Raw genomic sequence first — 19,113 nt, 5'->3', positions numbered from 1 at the left:
CTCGGGTAGTTCAGCAGCGCTCCCCTTTTCTGAAAGGGTCACCTATGAGCATGCTGCTCGGAGCTCGGAGTCTTCCTCTCTTGGGAGACTGATTCCCGGTTCTTCAGAGCGCTCCAGTACCACATACTGTTTGAGACGCTCTGTGAGAGCAGGCATCCTGCTGAGGCAGGGGCTGAGGCCTCCAATTGCTCTGCTCACGGGCCATTCTTCTACGAGCTGCTCTGACAGAGTTCCACGAGTATTTGTAAATCAGTATTTGTAAATCCATGTTATGGTAAGTGTGCACGGGAGTCTTTGCGCACTTTCTGAAATCCACATTGTGGTAAGTTCGCACGCTAGTCTCTGCGTTCTTTCTAAAATCCCTAGATGGTAAGGGCTTCGCGCTGCTGCTTCGTGCCCTTTCTTGAGTTGGTTTAAGCCCCGTTCATCTTGGGCACCACTCCACCTAGGTATCCTCGGATACCTATCTAGAACAGGGCGCCGCTACTTGAGTGCTGTGGGGACAGCCCTTTCGGCAGGTTTTGAGAAAGCTAGCAGTAGCGCCTGTGTGACAGGCAAAGACTTGGTAGAGGAAAGTGCCAGGCTCTTAGCCGTATCCCTTTAAAGGAATCTCTGTGATTCCAAGCCTTTAGCTCTACCCCGGGCCAGGGCCCTACAGGATAAGTTGGGTATATAGCTTAGGCCTTTGGCCGTAAGGGATAATGTCATAAGGCTGCCGTCAGACCGTCCCAGGGGCGACTCCCGGTGAAGAGAAAAGCGGTAGAGTTGGTACTTAGTGTTTGCCATGATTCTGGTCTGCACTCCCCTCAGCATGGCGGCGTGGGTATACTGTTCCCCATAGTGTCCCCTCAGAGGACGCAGTTCGAAGTTCCCTTGAAAGGGAACGTCTCAGGTTACGAATGTAACCATGGTTCCCTGAGAGGGAACGAGACACTGCGTCCTCTAGCTCCCTGCCATGCTTCAGACGCAAGCTTCACGAAGAAGATAGTGACGGGTCCTACGGGCGCGTATTTATAGTCGCGCTGGTAGTGACGTCAGAGGCTGTCGCCGGCCAACACGTTGGCGTTTTTCAAAGTATGCTTCAGACACGGGTCACGACGAGGTGTTCCCCATAGTGTCCCCTCAGAGGACGCAGTGTCTCGTTCCCTCTCAGGGAACCATGGTTACATTCGTAACCTGAGACGTTAATTGACCAATTCGTAACGGTACTAATGTCAGAATCCTTTATGAAATTCATTATTCGGACACACAATACTTAGGTCACTATTGAGTGAGTGCATTGATTTTGAAACACAGCCATTGCCTTCATTTTTTAGTTGTCGAGTCGAGTTGTCATTATTCTTTTGTTTACACATTCTTCATAGTTTGCTAATTTACCAGTTCCACTGGAGAACCAAAATAAAAGAATATTACTTTCAGGAATAATCAATGTATTATATTAAGTCACACTTTAGCGAATAAACATCTTCAGTCAACTATTAACCTTCTTGGCTATTAACAAAGCCAAGAATTTAAGCATACTAGACCAAATAATGCTGCTTCCGAATTTGCATTACATGCAAATATATTTGTATAATTATTAACTATTTTTAAATACATAAATACTTATCTGCTTTCTGAGATTGTGAAAGAAAAGTGTCAGTTTCTGATTTTAGATGGAACTGAGCAGTGGCAGGAAGGACACAACATTCCCAAAACATCTAGTTTAACAACATTATTTCCTCTTCTATATGATGGTTGACATTTTGATGGCAAAGATTTATCATCTTGACATGCTAAGTCATGCTGTCGTGATTATTTATGGTCACTGTTAATGCCAAATTAGTTGTTTTCACACTAGTTTACCTCGTTATGTGGAATACACTGATGGAAGTCAACCATTTCTGACATGAACTTTTCTGATCTTCTGGTGCAGAGCTGCCTGGGGATCTGGAAAAGGAATAACAGACCACCATTAATATTGAACAGTTTTCAGTGGAGACAAGGTCTTGCCAAGCAAAGAAGCAAGGTACATTTTTGGCACTCTATGACAATGCAGACTTTCAATATTTTGAAGAACAAAACATCTGTTGTGGGAAAAAAAAGACTGATTATTATTCATAATATCATTAATTTAGACAACTACAGATGCACATTTAGACTAAATGAGATGCAAAAACGTTTCTAGTATCCTCCTTGAAAAATAAATTCTTAATGTTGCTTCTTTGAAGGTTTCAGAATGGCAAAATATGTTGCACCATACATTTTTAATAAAAAGGAATATATGCACTGTTTCAAAAGTTTGGGTTCAGTAAGATTAATTTTGAAACAAGTTATTGTTTTTTATTCAACAAGGAAATTTTAAATTGCTCAAAAGTGAGAGTAAAGACGTTTATAATGTAAAAAAAAAAAAAGTAAATGCTGTTCTTTTGAACATTTATATTCATCATAAAATCCTAATAAGAAATGCATCACTTTTTATTTTATTTACAAAACTATAACTGTTCTGTGATAACAAGAAATGTTTCTTGAGCACCAAATCAGTATATAAGAATGATTTCTGAAGGAACACGAAGGCACTGAAGACTAGCTGGAAAATTACAGTTTTAAAAATAAAATAAATATTGTAATAAAATATTAATATTTCACATGTTGCTATTTTTATTCTATTTCAGATCAAGTAAAAGCAGCCTTGGTGAGCATTATAAACTTTTTTCAAAAACATTTCTTAAACAATCTTAACGAACCCAAATGTTTAAACAATGTTATTATTTGGATGATGGTAGCATATTGTAGAATATTGTAGGCTGTCAGGCTACTAGACTTTGTTCACACTGCACACATATTCAGTTTGGTATTCAGATCCTAAAATATTCACTGAAGGCCATTCAAAATGAGCTGTGTAGTCTGACAAAATAACAATTCTGTTGAGTGGAATAAGAATGTTAACAGGTTGCTTTTTCTAGGCATCATATTCATAACAAGAAAGGTTAGTCCATCCTCTCCACAAAATCTAAAGGACGTAGATAGGATTTCATGAGAAATGGGATGATTATAGATGTTAGTAGCGATTTTGACATTGATTTAAATAGATCATGAAAAATACCATCTTGGCAGTACACTTTACCTCAATACTAAGCTGTAAACTTTCAAGTGTTCGAAAAGTGCCTTGGCCTGAGTGTTGTGAGGAGGCTGAGTCAGAGCTCATGGGACAGAGCATGCTTGACACATGTGTTAAGACCCCATCGTCATTCTCAAAAACTGGATTTACTCTCATAGTATTACCAAATGGGCATGCAGGTTGTGAACGCCTACAATACAAAGGAGATCAGGTCTTTACACCAGCATGTGTGTCACATTAAAACAGGTCACCACTGCAAATCCAGATCTGGGAAGAAAAATCAAATGTCTAAATAAAAAGAAAAGGGGATAAAGTAAACCCTGCTTACACAAGTCTTATGGTCTTTCTGGTCCGTATACATTTCTTGTTAATGAAAATCAAGATGCCTATCACAGCACAAACTACTGAGAGGCTTCCCACCAGGCAGGCTACGAAAAGGAGAGGGTCAATTGGCACAGACACCAGTTCGTTGCAGCGTTCTCCATGGTAGTGCCAGAATTTCCCTAAAGGACATCTAAAAGTGGTTGAGAAAAAACATGTTAGAAAAATGTGGAATGGATAGAAACGTGTAAGATTCCTATCCATATGACTATCAACATTCAACTGTCACTTTTTGTTCTTCACTTTTGATGATTTTCTCAGTCACATAACATGGGCTAAGGGTTTGGCTGTTTAGTTTGGTTTGCCCCTCAAGGCAAATGCTATAAAAAAAAAAAAAAAAAAAAAAAAAAAATATATAAATGCTATTCTCAAAAAATATAATTTAATAAAATAAAATAAATAACAAAATAAAAAATAAAAAAATATATATATATTCTGACCTAGAATTCAGTTAAGTTTGTTTACCTTTCATACTTAAATCAATAAATTCAATCAAAATCAAATAATTCTTTTATTTAAAAAAATGTCACTCAGACATTAAACAATGCAACACCAATTACACATTTAAATTAGCCGTTTAAAAAAAAAAAATGTATTGATATTTATTAACTTTTTCTATGGTGGGGAAATTGCCAACCTCTTCTTCATTTGAACATTGACCTTGGAATTACTTATTTAAATTCCACTTTTAACTATAAATGGCAATATTAACTATATATGGCAAAAACTTGTTAGACCTTGCGCTAACTATTAATAAAGTACCTATAAAAAGTAAAGTATATTGCAGGTTTCTCATGTTAACGTACCTGCAGGCCGCTCCGTGTCCTGGTATGATCTCACACAGTCCTCCGTTCAGGCAGTATTCAGGTTGTAGGTCACAGATGCTGGTGCAGGGATTGCCGTCCACCGTGCTGTAGCCCGGGTCACACAGACACTCGGGCTCTGAGGTTAACGTGTTCACCACGCAGCGGGAGAACTCGTTACATGCCATTAACGTACATGGGTCTGCGTGGTCGGCTGCATTAGACAATAAGGAGTAATTGGCATTGAATACTTGTGGCCAGACACACACAGATGCATAAAGACTTAATACAGGTGTGGATGCTTTAGTTTACTGTTCTGCGCCATTCACATGGCAGCATGTTTAATGCTGGAAGCCGCTGGTAGGTCTTTCTACTTCTGGATGCCTTAATGCTATTGGTGGATTTCAATAACATTTAGAAAATATCATTACAAATGAGTGAGATTTTAACTTAACAAGAAATCAGTCTTTTTGCTAATAATTAACATGTGGTTTGATGAAATCGCCAATTCACAAAGAAACTGAATGACTCTTTGTCGCTTTTTCACTGCAAATTGCAGTCAGTGTGAACTGAACTTTCTTAACCCTCATAACGCTTTCAGGTCCGTTTTGACCTGTAAGAGATACATTCAATTTTATTTATTATATAGTTATATTGGTGTTATATTAGTTATATTACTTCTGAGATTGTGTTTTGTTGATAAGCATGAATATGTACACCTACATTGACGAACCTTTCCAGCATGAACAACTGATAACTTTTTCATCTGAAATGCATAAATGTATTTCATTATATATTTTATTTGTAAACTTTTCCGATTAATATTTATGTTGTCTAGATGTTGATCTGTTAGAAATGAATTTGTAGGTTTCATACATTTGGACTGTTTTTGAGCAGTCATGAGTAATAAAGTCTAAGGAATATAATTAATTTCCATCATTCCTATGGGGGTTAATGCTGGTGATTCTCACACTATACTGGGGTTCATGTACATTTCATACCATCATATATTCAAATAAGATTTCTCATCAGCACTGAAACATATATTTTTCATCATAATATTTGTTGTTGTTGTGGTTCGTGTGTAATTGTAAATATTTATGAGAGGTTGTTGATCAGATACAATATTGTTTTTTCTTCAGAAAGTCATTCAGGTTTCTTTTCTCAACACCGTGCTTACCTGGTTCCACATCCACTGATTGGGAGTTGATTTCCAAGTCCAGTCTCTTAGACTCAGCCTTGCAGAAGTCCTCAAGCACACACTGCACAGTCTCTGTAACATTGTATGGAAGTGGTTTGTTTAATTTCATCTTGCTGTTTACCACCACACTGCCGTTCTTGAAGTTCAGAATCTCCAGCTCCTTAAATCCAGTCAGGTTGGACTGTAGATATGGCAAGAGCTGTGAGAAAGCAGAGATAAAGGTGAAATGAGTGAGTTGCAACTTCTCTTTCATCGTTGCTGACTAGTGCAGACTGGTTAATTGTGGATGAATGAAATGCAGCTCAGATATGAAACTTTTGGTATTATCAGTTCTGAAGCAATTCTTCTCCATTGCTAGAAAATAAACGATTTTGGCCAGTGTCTGTCTCTCATCCTATTACAATATGCAAAACCTTCTCATTGCTCATTTCATTCTGCATGAGGAGGGCCAGTTAGAGATAAAGACGGTTGTTCAGGAGAAATAGGGCATATAGCAGCTCAGTCATTCATCTCGGCTCAAGATTTCAAGAGCTTGATTTTCATCGGTCACACATAAGATGGAAGACTTTAGGATATGATAAATTCACATAAGAGTCACAGAGATTATTTTGAAAATCTCTCAAATTAGATTTGCATATTATTGAATAATTCACTATTTTTAGCCTCACAATTTTTGTTTAATGTAATGAAAATATTGTAATCATTTAATAACGAATAGTCAGGAATTAAAATTGAAAATCTGAAAAAAAGTAAAAAAAAACAAAAAACGTTTGTTTACATTTTTAATTCAAATGAAGATTCAAAGTACATCTTATATATTAAATGTTTCATTTATATATATATTTTTATATATATTTTAAATAATTACATTAATTGGCATTTTAAAGTAAACATTTTAAAATTGACCATTTCCATTTAATTGAATTCTAATTAAATGTTGTGTAATTTAAAATAGTAAATATGATTAATGAGTAGTGTCTGTATAATACGGGGTAACTAACACTTTTAAATATTTAATAAAAATGTATCATTTCAAATACAAGTAATATTTTAAATAATTTGAAAGAATATGTTTGGATGAATATATAGAATATCATTTATATTTTAATTATTAAAAAAAAAAATCATTTAAATGAAATGTTTAATTTAAAATATTAAATATTCTAATCATTTAATAGTGAATGGAGAGCGATCAAGGAGAGTGCACGTGAAGTAAGTGCACGTCTGTGTAACAGGAGGTGATCTGCCTGTCATGATCAACCTCTCAGCTCTCGGCTCTCGGCTAAGTGCCAGTGCAGAGCAGGTGTTATTCTTCCAAACAGGCCACGCTGTGACTCAGAGCTCACCCTCAATCAGTGTTACTGTCTAGATCATGCCAGTGTCATGACCTTTGATGGCCGTCACAGGACAGAAGGAATCATCTAATATATACAGTAACACTCATTTCCAAATAGGTAAATGAATTATCACAGAGAGCATCATTGTAGCATATCCCTATTCTCACGCACGGTGCTTACACTTGTATCTACTGGTTCATAGGGATCTCTTTTAGTGCTGTTCTGTTCTATAACTTTGATTATATTTAATACTTAATAAATTCAATAACATATTTTAATGAAAAAATGAAATGCTTTTTGTTCTCCATGGCCAGTCGAGATGGTTGCTACACAAACCAGTAGAGACAGGAGTAAATGAGAGGCTGAAATCAATACAAACCTAGTATAAGTCTAAAATATTACAGCTTTCTCTACAAAAGCTACCGAAACGTTGAATTATAAATGGGCAAAATTTTTATGTGTATGGTGGAAAATCAATGTTCCTTTTGCAGAATTTGCAAGAACAGAAAGAGGTTATCGGATTATCCTTTAAAAGCCCATTTATGAATCAATGAACTAATTTTATGCCCATTTTCACCTAGACACTTACCAGAGCAGCTTGTGACCAGAGTTTTAGTAAAACATGTGATCATCCAAAAGGTCTCATAGCACTGGTGTTATTCTACTGACTTGAAACTACAACACAGTGCTAGTTTCGGGCAACCACTTGTTATTAGAAATTGAGTCTTTGTGTCTTGGGATTCATACACATTTCAAAATTCGATATCTTACAGAACAGAACATAAGATGTTGCAAGGTGTTCAAGAATCCCTAAAACCTTAGGAGCTGTGTGAAGTGAATTATAAAGATTAAAATAAACTGCAAACAAGAACCATTAGGAAGAGCCATGTACTCTTTAACACAAATGAAAACCAGTCTGGACCAGTCTAGATTAAAAAAAAATATATCTTGCAAGAGATCATTCAAAATAAGCCACAAAAGCAGCTACTGTGTCTCTGTGAATTGTTTTTATTACAAAGAATTGATTGAGCTGTTCATTTCAAAATCAAAAAGTGCCTTGTCATTGACGTAACACTCTAATAAACAACATTTGGAAACAGATTACATTCAAGGCCATGTGTCTCACCGAAGAACAATTTAAAATCATTAGGCAGCCTAACCAACTAAAAGCAGATTTAGAGAAACAAAACTAGACAGCAAGTCCCTGAGGTATTTTTTGGCATGCTCTGTGTTTTTGGTGTTTTAACTCAACAAGATTGTGAAATTGGTTCCTCTGTGTTTTACACAAACAAGAAAACCATATTACACACACATATACAGTTTAAGCAATTTACATGAACACATACTCCTATAATGCCTACTGTATATGCACATTTTATTGTTAGTATACACTGAAATCCTGAGATATAAGCCAACATCCATACTATCAAGAATAAAACAAGTAAAAAAAAAATAGGTTTGGCAATTGGAGCAATAGTGTAAGCATTTAGCTTTGGTTAATGCTGGTTAGAGAGCTCATTGATCAGCAGTTAGACCAGTAAGAACAGAAGTGGGAAGATGTTAGAAAAGGGCAGAATTTAGTGCCAAAAAGTGATTAATTATGCTCTTTAAAATTTGGATATATGTACCGGTATTGAAGCTAATGTTTTCTGTTCTCTCTCAGTCACTTGACTAGAAGCCTCAGGGTTTGGCGAGTCACTTGGTTCAGAGAATTGTCTCTAGTTGAAAAAAAAACAGGATATTACAAAATGTCATCTGAATAAAAGCATAAGTGCAAAGTGTTATATGATTGGACAAGAGGTGTTCTGAAAATTCCTTGGTTCTAACACTCTTGTACATGTTGTATATGAGTGTAGTGGTACAGAGTGGAAGTGGAGGGTTTTTCCATGGACGAGTACCAGGTTTTTTTTGAATGCTGAAGCCTTTGTGTTTTCTCTCATATTAGGATTGTTCAGGGTAGGTTTTCACTCCAGTGAGCATGGAGTGACCAGAGAACAGGAAATGGAAAAAAGTGAGTCGAGTTGGAATGGAGTGATTATGCATCACTTTGAACAGGGAGGAAAAACTGCTCCACTCATACGCAGGTCAAGTTGCTTGGTGACATGCAAAACTTAATGCTTTGGTTTGTTCTGGAACAATTTTCATTGGAAACAAAAAAAAGTGGTGAAATTTAAATTGTCTAAAATGTAAGTTCCGTTCGCGATTGTAATTACCTGGAGCCTTATGCCTACAATCAAATGAACTGCAGCCATGCCGATGTTCAGCGACACACCACCCTTGTTTGTGTGAGATTGCTTAATTATGTTTTGCAATTGCCATACACGATTTCATTTTTTTTTTGTCTAAATTGAAATTTAAGGTAAACAAAGTTTAGAGCAAAACATTTGAAGTGACAAAATAAGTATCCTTACTCAAAATGTACATAAATGTAATTCACTTTTCTGTCAGTCACCCAAACCCTTTATACAAAGGATTTATAGAAAAATATATATTGCATTTTAAACAACACTGTTCTCAGATGACTTCTGTCAAATCCCTGCAGACAAATGACACACTTTATATATTCAGTTTTCCCAACATGCACTGTGCACAGAAAAAAAAGTACAGCTAACAACAAATGGAGGATAGAAAGGCATGCATCAAGACACAGTCAAATACAAAAGTGTGTTTACCTACCAATTCAAGAAACGTGTTCTCCAGTGATTTGTACTCGGGGGAACTCTTGTTGAAAAGATCCTCCGAAAACACCATATTAGTCACACGTAAACTAAAAAACACTACTAACTCTTTGGCCTGGTTAGAAGCCATCACTGAAGAAGTGGTAACATAACCTAGAGGATGAGCTGAGGACTGTAGATTATCGTCGACCTCTGAGGGGAATCCACTCCCAGGGTCCAGAGTGTCATCCTCCTCATCGGACTGTTCAACATCTTGTGTTTCTCTATCAATATCTGTACTATCTTCATGTGGGGGAGGTGAAACTGTCCACAGAGTCTGTCCCTCTTCATCCAGGAAATTGTCCGGGGTCAGGTGTGAAATGAGGTCTTCTGTGGGCGTTAGCTTAGAGGGAATTGCTGCTGGAAGAATTGGTTCTGGAGTGGTAAGTCCAAGTGGAGGCACCTTTCGATGGAGTGTGTCTACTGTGGCACTGACAGATTCTACATGGTCACTAAGGTTAATTGAAGTGAGCGACTCAACTGGACCTTTAGGGTATGAAGGAAGTCCTTCAGTAGAGGTCTCTAAAGGTTCAGAGGGGCCAACTGTGTCATGTTCATGAAATATAACATCTTTAGCTGGCTCAGTAGGGGTTGGGGAGGTCAGGATTGATGATGTTGCCTCTGCAGGAGTCGCCGCTGTTGTTATATCAAAATCTCTTTCAGGTTGAGTTGAAGTAGATGCTTTTGCTACTTCAAAAGACTCTAATTCCAGTGGTGCAGCTGTGGCAACAATTTCATTTCCCACATCCTCTTTTACTTCCGACCACTTTGATTGGTAATCCACTGTAGTGGTTCTTTGCAAACCTTGAAAACAAAGAACCGGTTTCAGAGAGTGTCTTTGAAAATGCGTCTAATGCAAAATTGCAATTAATTCTCTAATTTTTAGGCTTCCTAACTTAAAGGTCTTGGTTTGGAAGCAAGTGCTCTTGAACACGAACCACTACAAATATGAAAGATTTACCGTTGGTCGCTGAAGTGACTTCAGTGGTTAGACTTGCCGTCTTTGAATCCTCAAGTTGGGATCTGTTAATAAGCTCTGTGGCTACTGGTTGTGTGGGAAATTGAGATGAAATAACATCTAATTTCTGTATATCACTCCTTTCTGTCCCCTCACCCAAATTGGTTTGAGTCCTATCAGGGCCCAGATCTCCAAAAGAGATGCCCATACTTCCACAAGGTGCTATAGTGTCCTCCGAGTTGGCTTTTGTGGACTGTGTACTCATTTCCCCAGGTAAAAATATAGATTCTTTGCTGATTTCAGTACTGGATCTCATGCTCTCCTGCTTTCCTGCTGTTGAAGAGTCTGTACAGGGCGAATCAGGTAAGGTTAAAAATTTGCAGTCTGTCTAGGGATCTTATATTGATTGTATTGATTTTGTGTACCTGGTTCGAAAGTAAGGGCAAGCACGTCCACAGGAAGTGATGTGTCCTCACGTAGCGCTTTGACCACCATGCCCTTTAGGACTCCCTCTATGCCATATTTATCAGTGGAGTCTGTGTCACTTATGGCCTGTGTCCCATCAGTCTCAAACACTACAGCATAGCTTGTTGCAGCACCTTCAGAGCTGACCGATGTTAAGAAGGAAATTGGTTTGCATGAGGTTTTGCATGTACTTGTATTAACCTGATCGTTTGTCTTAGCCCTCATGTTGACTGAAGGATCTTAAGGCCATTTTAATAGCTAAAAAAAAATCATACTTATCATTGGCCTATCAGGCTGATACATAATTACTATTTTGAATCTTATGAGAACTGAGTGAGGAGATTTGGAGAGTCTACTTGGATTAAGTTAAGTTAATTAAGTTAACTAATAAAGGTTTGCTTTGAAATTCATTTTCACATGCACAGGATTTGGGATTTTTGGGGGGAATATAGAATTGTTCTTAACAGTGCATGAGGATTAATTATTGCAATTTTCCCCAAAACTGCTATCATAAGGTAGTAAGCAAGCATGCTGTGTTATGAAACTACACAGTCTACAGTACAACAGAACATAATGGTACAATACAGTACTTGAAACACAGTTGTTCTGAATACAATTTGCCAAGTTTTTTTTTTTAGTTTTATTTATGTTTTTATTTTTTTTATAAATACTTACCCCATGTTGCTCCTGTGAGAGAATTACCCATCCAAAAATACAATTTTCAAGTTCAGTGGACTGTAATATCTTGGTGAATCCCACAGTTCCAGAATCAACTTACCGAAATCCCAGCTCCTGAATCTCTTTAAACCCAGGAAGTTTGTCAAACACATGCAGCATCTGCAAAAGTGTAAAGGAAATATTCTAGGTGTAATTGTAATAACTTTATTTCAACAACTGCATGATTCAATAAATTATGCAGAGTAGGTTACATATCATTTCCATAGATTTTGGATTATCCAACATGCTGCCATGCTGTAAAATCATGTGCCATGGCTCTGGTCTTATGTTAACTAATCTTATGCCGGCTTTTGTAGTTACCCAATTCTTCTTTGGCTTTCCTTTTTTTCTGATCTTTTAAGGTAAGCTGCTTTAAAACCTTTTGTAGTAATTTGTCTTATTTTTTTTTACTTTAAGATCTCCTAAGTTCTCTAGAAAGTTCTTAACACAAATGCATTTCATTTATTTTATTACAGTTATCACTCACTGCCCCTTTAAATGTATTTCTTTTATTAGGTTTCATAACCACGTTCCTGCTTATTGTCAATGTTCCTGTTTCCATATTTCGCCTTCTAAGCTCAACTCCATCACAGGCTCTTTCTCAGTTAGTAGCTTGAAACAGCTTGAATCTGTGTAAAATGGCATATATTTGATAGTTAATTTCACCTAACCTTCTCATGAAGATTGCGAGTGAAGTCTTCCCATTGTGGGCGGTCTGGATCCCTCAGTAGTGTGCTGTAGACGGGGTCTACTATAGTCACACTGAACTCCACAGTGTGCTCCACCAGCTTCTGAGGGACAACATCTGGTGCCCCAGTTTCCTATCAGATCAGAGAATAGTCAATTTGTTTGTTTCTGACTTCATCAGTATGTTAAGTGCATATTCTAAAAAGCAGGAGTTAGTGGCCGTACGCTGTCAGAATCCATGATGAAAAGCTCTAGAGGACTCTTTGAACCTGAAGCATAAAAAGCAATCAATCAGTCACTTTTTATAAGATCAACCAGTATTTCTTTCTCATTCAGATGGTGATGACTTACATTTCTCACCTGGTGCTGGTGTGAGAGCCCTAAAATAATTGAAAACATATCAATTCCAGAATGATAAATGCAATAAAATGTATTGTTCCTGATAAAGGGGCTGACTGCATATAAGCCTGAGTATGTTTGTGTGGCTCTAACACCCAATCATAATATGTCTGGGCACAGATCCCTCTTATTAAAGTGGATCAGGTCAGAGAGCAGTGTTTAGTTAGGCCACCAAAAATGAACAAACTTTGTTTTTTAAAGGACAGGCTGAGATTTTCATCTCCCACTAGTCAGGTGACCTCATTCTAGATAATTTGATGGGTTTGAGACCAAAATGCAATCAAGTAAATCGTCATACCCTGTATACATTCAAGATCATCTTCGGGATTCTTACCTCTCCTGCTCATCTTCAGCATTCACTCTCTGTAAATGAGAATTCACGAAAAAGCCTTTTTCAGGTTAATGATATTGGCACAATTAGGCTGTATTGGCAAGATGAAAGGACTGAACTGGCGACGGACACAAGCAGCTACTCACACTGGCTACCATGTCAAGATGCTCCTGTGTGCTACTAAAATTTCGGGCCAGATCCTCCATGCAAAGTGAGTCTCTCTGACAGGCGTACACCCACTGCTGATACTCCATGGTGTCAGGAACTCTGTCAAGAAAGATCTGGAAGGCCTCCCACACAGCTTCTTGACAAACTGTTTGATATCATGAGAATTATTTATCATTAGAGAATTGAGCAGAGATGGTGAGGACCTGATAAAACATGCTGGGACACATACATTATCTGCACCGCTGACAGAGATATAACATACGTAATAGTGTTTAGCATGCAGTCATTTGCTTCCATTATCTCATTTTGCCTACACTCTTATTATGGAGATTTAATTAAGAGTATCCTTTAACTACATCTGACAGCTAAATGTGCCTCACCTTTACCTTGTTTGTACAAGTAATTTAATATCTTTGCTATCTGCTTCAGTGTAAAAATCTTTGTCAGGTGACCCAAAAAAGGGTGCCTCATGTAGTATTGTCTAAAGTATTAGGATACATTAGGATACATTTTTTAAGGGTCTTTAGGGACCCTTCATACCGAAATGACATTGTTGTCATAATTTACTCACTCTCATGTCATTTGAAACCCTTTTGACTTCATGTGGACTAATTCTGTGATACTTTTTGAAGTTTAAGGGTTTCTGTCCATATTCACTGTAACCGAAAATAGTTTTTTATGTTGTTAAACAGTCTCTTATGCTTATATTTAATCTTTACATTTAAAGCATACGTTTTTTATTAATTTATTTATTTTTTAGAAAAAAAAAATGTAAAAACAGCAATACTGTGAAATATTACGCAATTTCAAATAACTTTTTTCTGTTTTAATGTAGAAGTAGCCATTACTTCAGTCTTCAGCGTCGCATGATCCTTCAGAAATAATTCTGATTTGGTGCTCAAGAAACATTTCTTATTAAGGCCAGTGTTGTTGGGAAAGTTTAGAAGAACAGCATACAGTATAATTGAAATAGATATGTTTTGTAAAATTGTAAATGTCTTTACTATCACTTTTGATCAATTTGAAGCCTCCTTGCTGAATAAAGTATACATTTTATATATAAAAAAAACTTTTCAAAATATATTTATAAAGATTTTTTTTTAATTATTATTAGATATTGAAAACAAAATGTTTAATTTCAATTTCTTTCATTTTTAATTACTTTGGTTTTACTTTCCTTACCACATATAGAAATAGTCCATACAATAACACTCAAAGAAGGCAAGCCTAAAAAAGTACACTACATTTATTTACACTTGGCTCAGAGCCACTTCTTTTTTTGGCTTGGCATGATCCTTCATCTCTCAGAAGGCTTGGAATGATTGGGAAGTTAATTATGATTTATGACGATCTGAGGTGTTGTTGCCTAATTCGGCACTGATGCTCAAGGCTCTGTCCCTTGTGGTGTTAAGGGTAGATGTTGTCCTACCTCTTAGTTTGTAGTAAGCTTTATGGCTGGTGATGACCTCCTCCATGCTCTCCTGAGGACAGACTTTCACCCCCGTACTAAACAATGCTGATCTCTTAGCTCGATGCGCATCTAGAGAAAGTGAATCTCTGCCATCTGTCAGCTGTTTGATTGGCTGTGGAGTCTCCAGGAAGTGCCTGTACTTCACATTTCTGATCCTGAGAATCAAGTCGTCAGCAGTGAGTTCTGCAAATGTCACAGCAACAGCGTGCATTAATTGTTTCAAAAGAGCAGGATTGACTTTACCTGAGAACAGTAAGCCACTGAATCATATAATTACACTTCATGTAATTACGCTCCCTCAGAGACCATCTGAAACCATTTAAGTCTATGTTTAGTATGCTGAATGAACATTTAATTGGATTAGGCCTAAGTCAAGCAGTCGGTTTTAACACCATCCTGGCAGATGTTAAGTACATTTACTAGAAAAATGTCTGTTCTCCAGCTGTTGTATACTTAACTGCATATGATTGAAATCACAGACCAAGCTGAAAGAAAGTCTTCAAAATTATTAAAAGGAAAAAGTCATGCTTCTAAATGTAGTCTTCATTGTTTTCCTTTTATTCAACGTATCATTCAGTCATTTTTCATTACTATTCAGTTTATAGTTTAACTCGATTTTATGTCAGCAGTTAGGATAGTTCAGCTGTTTTGTCCATATAATGACAATCAATGGGGTCTCAAATAATATTGGACCACAGATGACTTTCATTGCATGAGATAAACAATAAACAAAACATTGAGACATTGTTCAAAACATCTCCTTCAGTGATCCACAGAAGAAAAAATTAATTTTTGCATGAACTAGCCCTTTAAATGATCAATTTGAGTGGTAACATTTGTACAGTGGTGTGTCATTGAGACCCTCAAACTAACTCATGCTGACATCTAAGAATATTCACACTCGAGGTGGGCCACTTTCTGACCTGTTAGCTGTTAGAGTTAACCAGCACCTGCGGTCATTGTCGTAATAGACCTGCACCTTGTGTTTTACTGTTATTTACAGACTAGAGAATTTCAGGATGAATTGTTCAGATATTAGAATGAAAGCAAAGCTCACTTCATTAACTTCAGTTCATGTTGTTTTCAGTGAACATACAGCGATGCATTTAATTACTACAGTAATAAAGTATCGAACAAGTATACATTTAATTACTCATATCAAAGTACATCTGGATGTTTTCTGACTACAGTCGTGGCCAAAAGTTTTGAGAATTACATAAATATTAGTTTTCAAAAAGTTTTCTTTTTCAGGACCTCTGCAATTCGACTGGGCATGCTCTCAATCAACTTCTGGGCCAAATCCTGACTGATAGCAACCCATTCTTTCATAATCACTTCTTGCAGTTTGTCAGAATTAGTGGGTTTTTGTTTTTCCACCCGCCTCTTGAGGATTGACCACAAGTTCTCAATGGGATTAAGATCTGGGGAGTTTCCAGGCCATGGACCCAAAATTTCAACATTCTGGTCCCTGAGCCACTTAGTTATCACTTTTGCCTTATGGCACAGTGCTCCATCGTGCTGGAAAATGCATTGTTCTTCACCAAACTGTTGTTGGATTGTTGGAAGAAGTTGCTGTTGGAGGGTGTTTTGGTACCATTCTTTATTCATGGCTGTGTTTTTGGGCAGAATTGTGAGTGAGCCCACTCCCTTGGATGAGAAGCAACCCCACACATGAATGGTGTCAGGATGCTTTACTGTTGGCATGACACAGGACTGATGGTAGCGCTCACCTTTTCTTCTCCGGACAAGCCTTTTTCCAGATGCCCCAAACAATCGGAAAGGGGCTTCATCTGAGAATATGACTTTGCCCCAGTCCTCAGCAGTCCATCCACTATACTTTCTGCAGAAGATCAATCTGTCCCTGATGTTTTTTTTGGAGAGAAGTGGCTTTTTTGCTGCCCTTCTTGACACCAGGCCATCTTCCAAAAGTCTTATCCTCACTGTGTGTGCAGATGCGCTCACACCTGCCTGCTGCCATTCCTGAGCAAGCTCTGCACTGGTGGCACTCCGATCCCGCAGCTGAATCCTCTTTAGGAGACCATCCTGGCACTTGCTGGACTTTCTTGGACGCCCTGAAGCCTTCTTTACAAGAATTGAACCTCTTTCCTTGAAGTTCTTGATGATCCTATAAATTGTTGATTTAGGTGCAATCTTAGTAGCCACAATATCCTTGCCTGTGAAGCCATTTTTATGCTAAGCAATGATGGCTGCACGCGTTTCTTTGCAGATCACCATGGTTAACAATGGAAGAACAATGATTTCAAGCATCACCCTCCTTTTAACATGTCAAGTCTGCCATTCTAACCCAATCAGCCTGACATAATGATCTCCAGCCTTGTGCTCGTCAACATTCTCACCTGAGTTAACAAGACGATTACTGAAATGATCTCAGCAGGTCCTTTAATGACAGCAATGAAATGCAGTGGAAAGGTTTTTTTGGGATTAAGTTAATTTTCATGGCAAAGAAGGACTATGCAATTCATCTGATCACTCTTCATAACATTCTGGAGTATATGCAAATTGCTATTATAAAAACTTAAGCAGCAACTTTTCCAATTTCCAATATTTATGTAATTCTCAAAACTTTTGGCCACGACTGTAATTTAAGAGCTGATCTCTTCAGAGGTTATAGTGTAATCTTTATAATTTCCTCTTAGATGTGTGACTCACAGATCCATTAAAAACAGACAAATTGTTTGTCCCCTTCAAGTAAGATCTGAGCAACTTCAACACCTCTTGTTGAAGAAGTTGAAAGATCATATTAGGTCTTCATTTCAAATCAATGCAATGTCGTGCCTTGAGGTTATTCAAAAAGTAGGGTACAGGGCCTCCAAAATCGTGTCTGTGGCAACATTTCTGCAACATCATATTGGGTGTCTTCTTCGCAACACTTGTGAATGTGATATGTCTAGTGATTCCCTCCAAATGTGAATTCAGTTTTATCCAAAAAAGAGGAACATGAATCTGGTTTTATTTTATTATGTTGGTTGTTGTACATATTTCAGCAGTTTAGAAATGAAATGACAACAAAAGGTTACTGTTTTATCACATTTGAAAACATGGTACTGCCAGAGCGGAGTAGATTACTTGAAAATTGTAATTCGCTACTGATTGCAAATTACATGACAAAAAATGTAGTTAGTAACGTAATACACTATATTAAACATTTAAGGTAATATAATCATATAATATATATATATATATATATATATATATATATATATATATATATATATATATATAATATATATACAACATTTAGGCATCTTGATGTGGTGAAGATGACTTGCTGAGGTACAAACCGAGCATCAGAATGCGGAAGAAAGGGGATATAAGTGACTTTGAACGTGGAATGGTTGTTGGTGCCAGATGGGCTGGTCTGAGTATTTCAAAAACTGCTGATCTGCTTGGATTTTCACACACAACCATCTCTAGGGTTTACAGAGAATGGTCCGAAAAAGTGAAACTATCCAATGAGTGGCAGTTGTGTGGACGAAAATGCCTTGTTGATTTCAGAGGTCAGAGGAGAATGGGCAGACTGGTTAGAGATGATAGAAAGTCAACAGTAACTCAAATAACCACTTGTTACAACCAAGGTATGCAGAATGCCATCTCTGAACACACAACACGTCGAACCCTTAAGTAGGTGGGCTACAGCAGCAGAAGACCACTATGGGTGCCGCTCCTGTCAGCTAAGAACAGGAAACGGAGGATACAATTCACACAGACTCACCAAATTTGGACAATAGAAGATTGGAAAAAATGTTGTCTGATCTGATGTATCTCGAGTTTTCTGCTGCGGCAATTAGATGGTAGGGTCAGAATTTGGTGTAAAGAACATGAAAGCATGGATCCATTCTGCCTTGTCTCAGCGGTTCAGACTGGTGGTGGTGTAATGGTGTGGGGAATATTTTCTTGGCACACTTTGGGCCTCTTAGTACCTTTACTCAAATGTCCTCCCAGTCACCAGATTTCAATCCAATAGTGTGAAGAAGTAGAATTCTGAAGGCACAACGGGGTCCAACCTGGTACTTGCAAGGTGTACTTAATAAAGTGGTCAGTGAGTGTGTGTGTGTGTGATATATATATAACATAACTTTTTGATTACTCTTAGATTACTTTTCACCTTTTGACACATTTATCACTAATCTAACACTCACTACATTTTTGCCTGCATGCCATGGGGCATCAGAGAACCACGAACATGCACTTAATTATTAAATAATTATTATCTTTGAATAATAAGAATGTTTGCAAGACAAAAAGCCTTCCAAAGACACATTAATACATGGTTAAATAATCTACTGAGTGATCATTCAAATAAAATTAATGTGCTCATCAGTGGTTGATGCAATGTTGAGAAAACACTTCTTAAAAT

The 19,113-nt window shown here is 37.4% G+C and overlaps 1 protein-coding gene across 1 annotated transcript in view; it reads right to left on the bottom strand.

Moving 5' to 3' along the window:
- LOC132111684 (interphotoreceptor matrix proteoglycan 1-like) overlaps window positions 1–19,113 on the bottom strand; it is a 29,123-nt gene that overhangs the window by 7,573 nt on the left and 2,437 nt on the right. The window contains exons 2-17 of the mRNA XM_059519222.1: window positions 14,694–14,918; window positions 13,243–13,409; window positions 13,100–13,128; window positions 12,718–12,746; window positions 12,592–12,635; window positions 12,351–12,500; window positions 11,741–11,799; window positions 10,923–11,104; window positions 10,501–10,842; window positions 9,499–10,343; window positions 8,451–8,540; window positions 5,465–5,684; window positions 4,288–4,498; window positions 3,429–3,614; window positions 3,107–3,290; window positions 1,846–1,929 (exon numbers count right to left, since the gene is read on the bottom strand). Of these exons, the coding sequence (XP_059375205.1) occupies window positions 1,846–1,929; window positions 3,107–3,290; window positions 3,429–3,614; window positions 4,288–4,498; window positions 5,465–5,684; window positions 8,451–8,540; window positions 9,499–10,343; window positions 10,501–10,842; window positions 10,923–11,104; window positions 11,741–11,799; window positions 12,351–12,500; window positions 12,592–12,635; window positions 12,718–12,746; window positions 13,100–13,128; window positions 13,243–13,409; window positions 14,694–14,918 (3,047 nt within the window). The remainder of the gene's footprint in view (window positions 1–1,845; window positions 1,930–3,106; window positions 3,291–3,428; window positions 3,615–4,287; window positions 4,499–5,464; window positions 5,685–8,450; window positions 8,541–9,498; window positions 10,344–10,500; window positions 10,843–10,922; window positions 11,105–11,740; window positions 11,800–12,350; window positions 12,501–12,591; window positions 12,636–12,717; window positions 12,747–13,099; window positions 13,129–13,242; window positions 13,410–14,693; window positions 14,919–19,113) is intronic.

This window comes from Carassius carassius, chromosome 31, assembly GCF_963082965.1.
Source record: "Carassius carassius chromosome 31, fCarCar2.1, whole genome shotgun sequence".
In the NCBI taxonomy this organism is placed as follows: Eukaryota; Metazoa; Chordata; class Actinopteri; order Cypriniformes; family Cyprinidae; genus Carassius; species Carassius carassius.
This window is presented reverse-complemented; position numbering and strand designations above follow the sequence as displayed.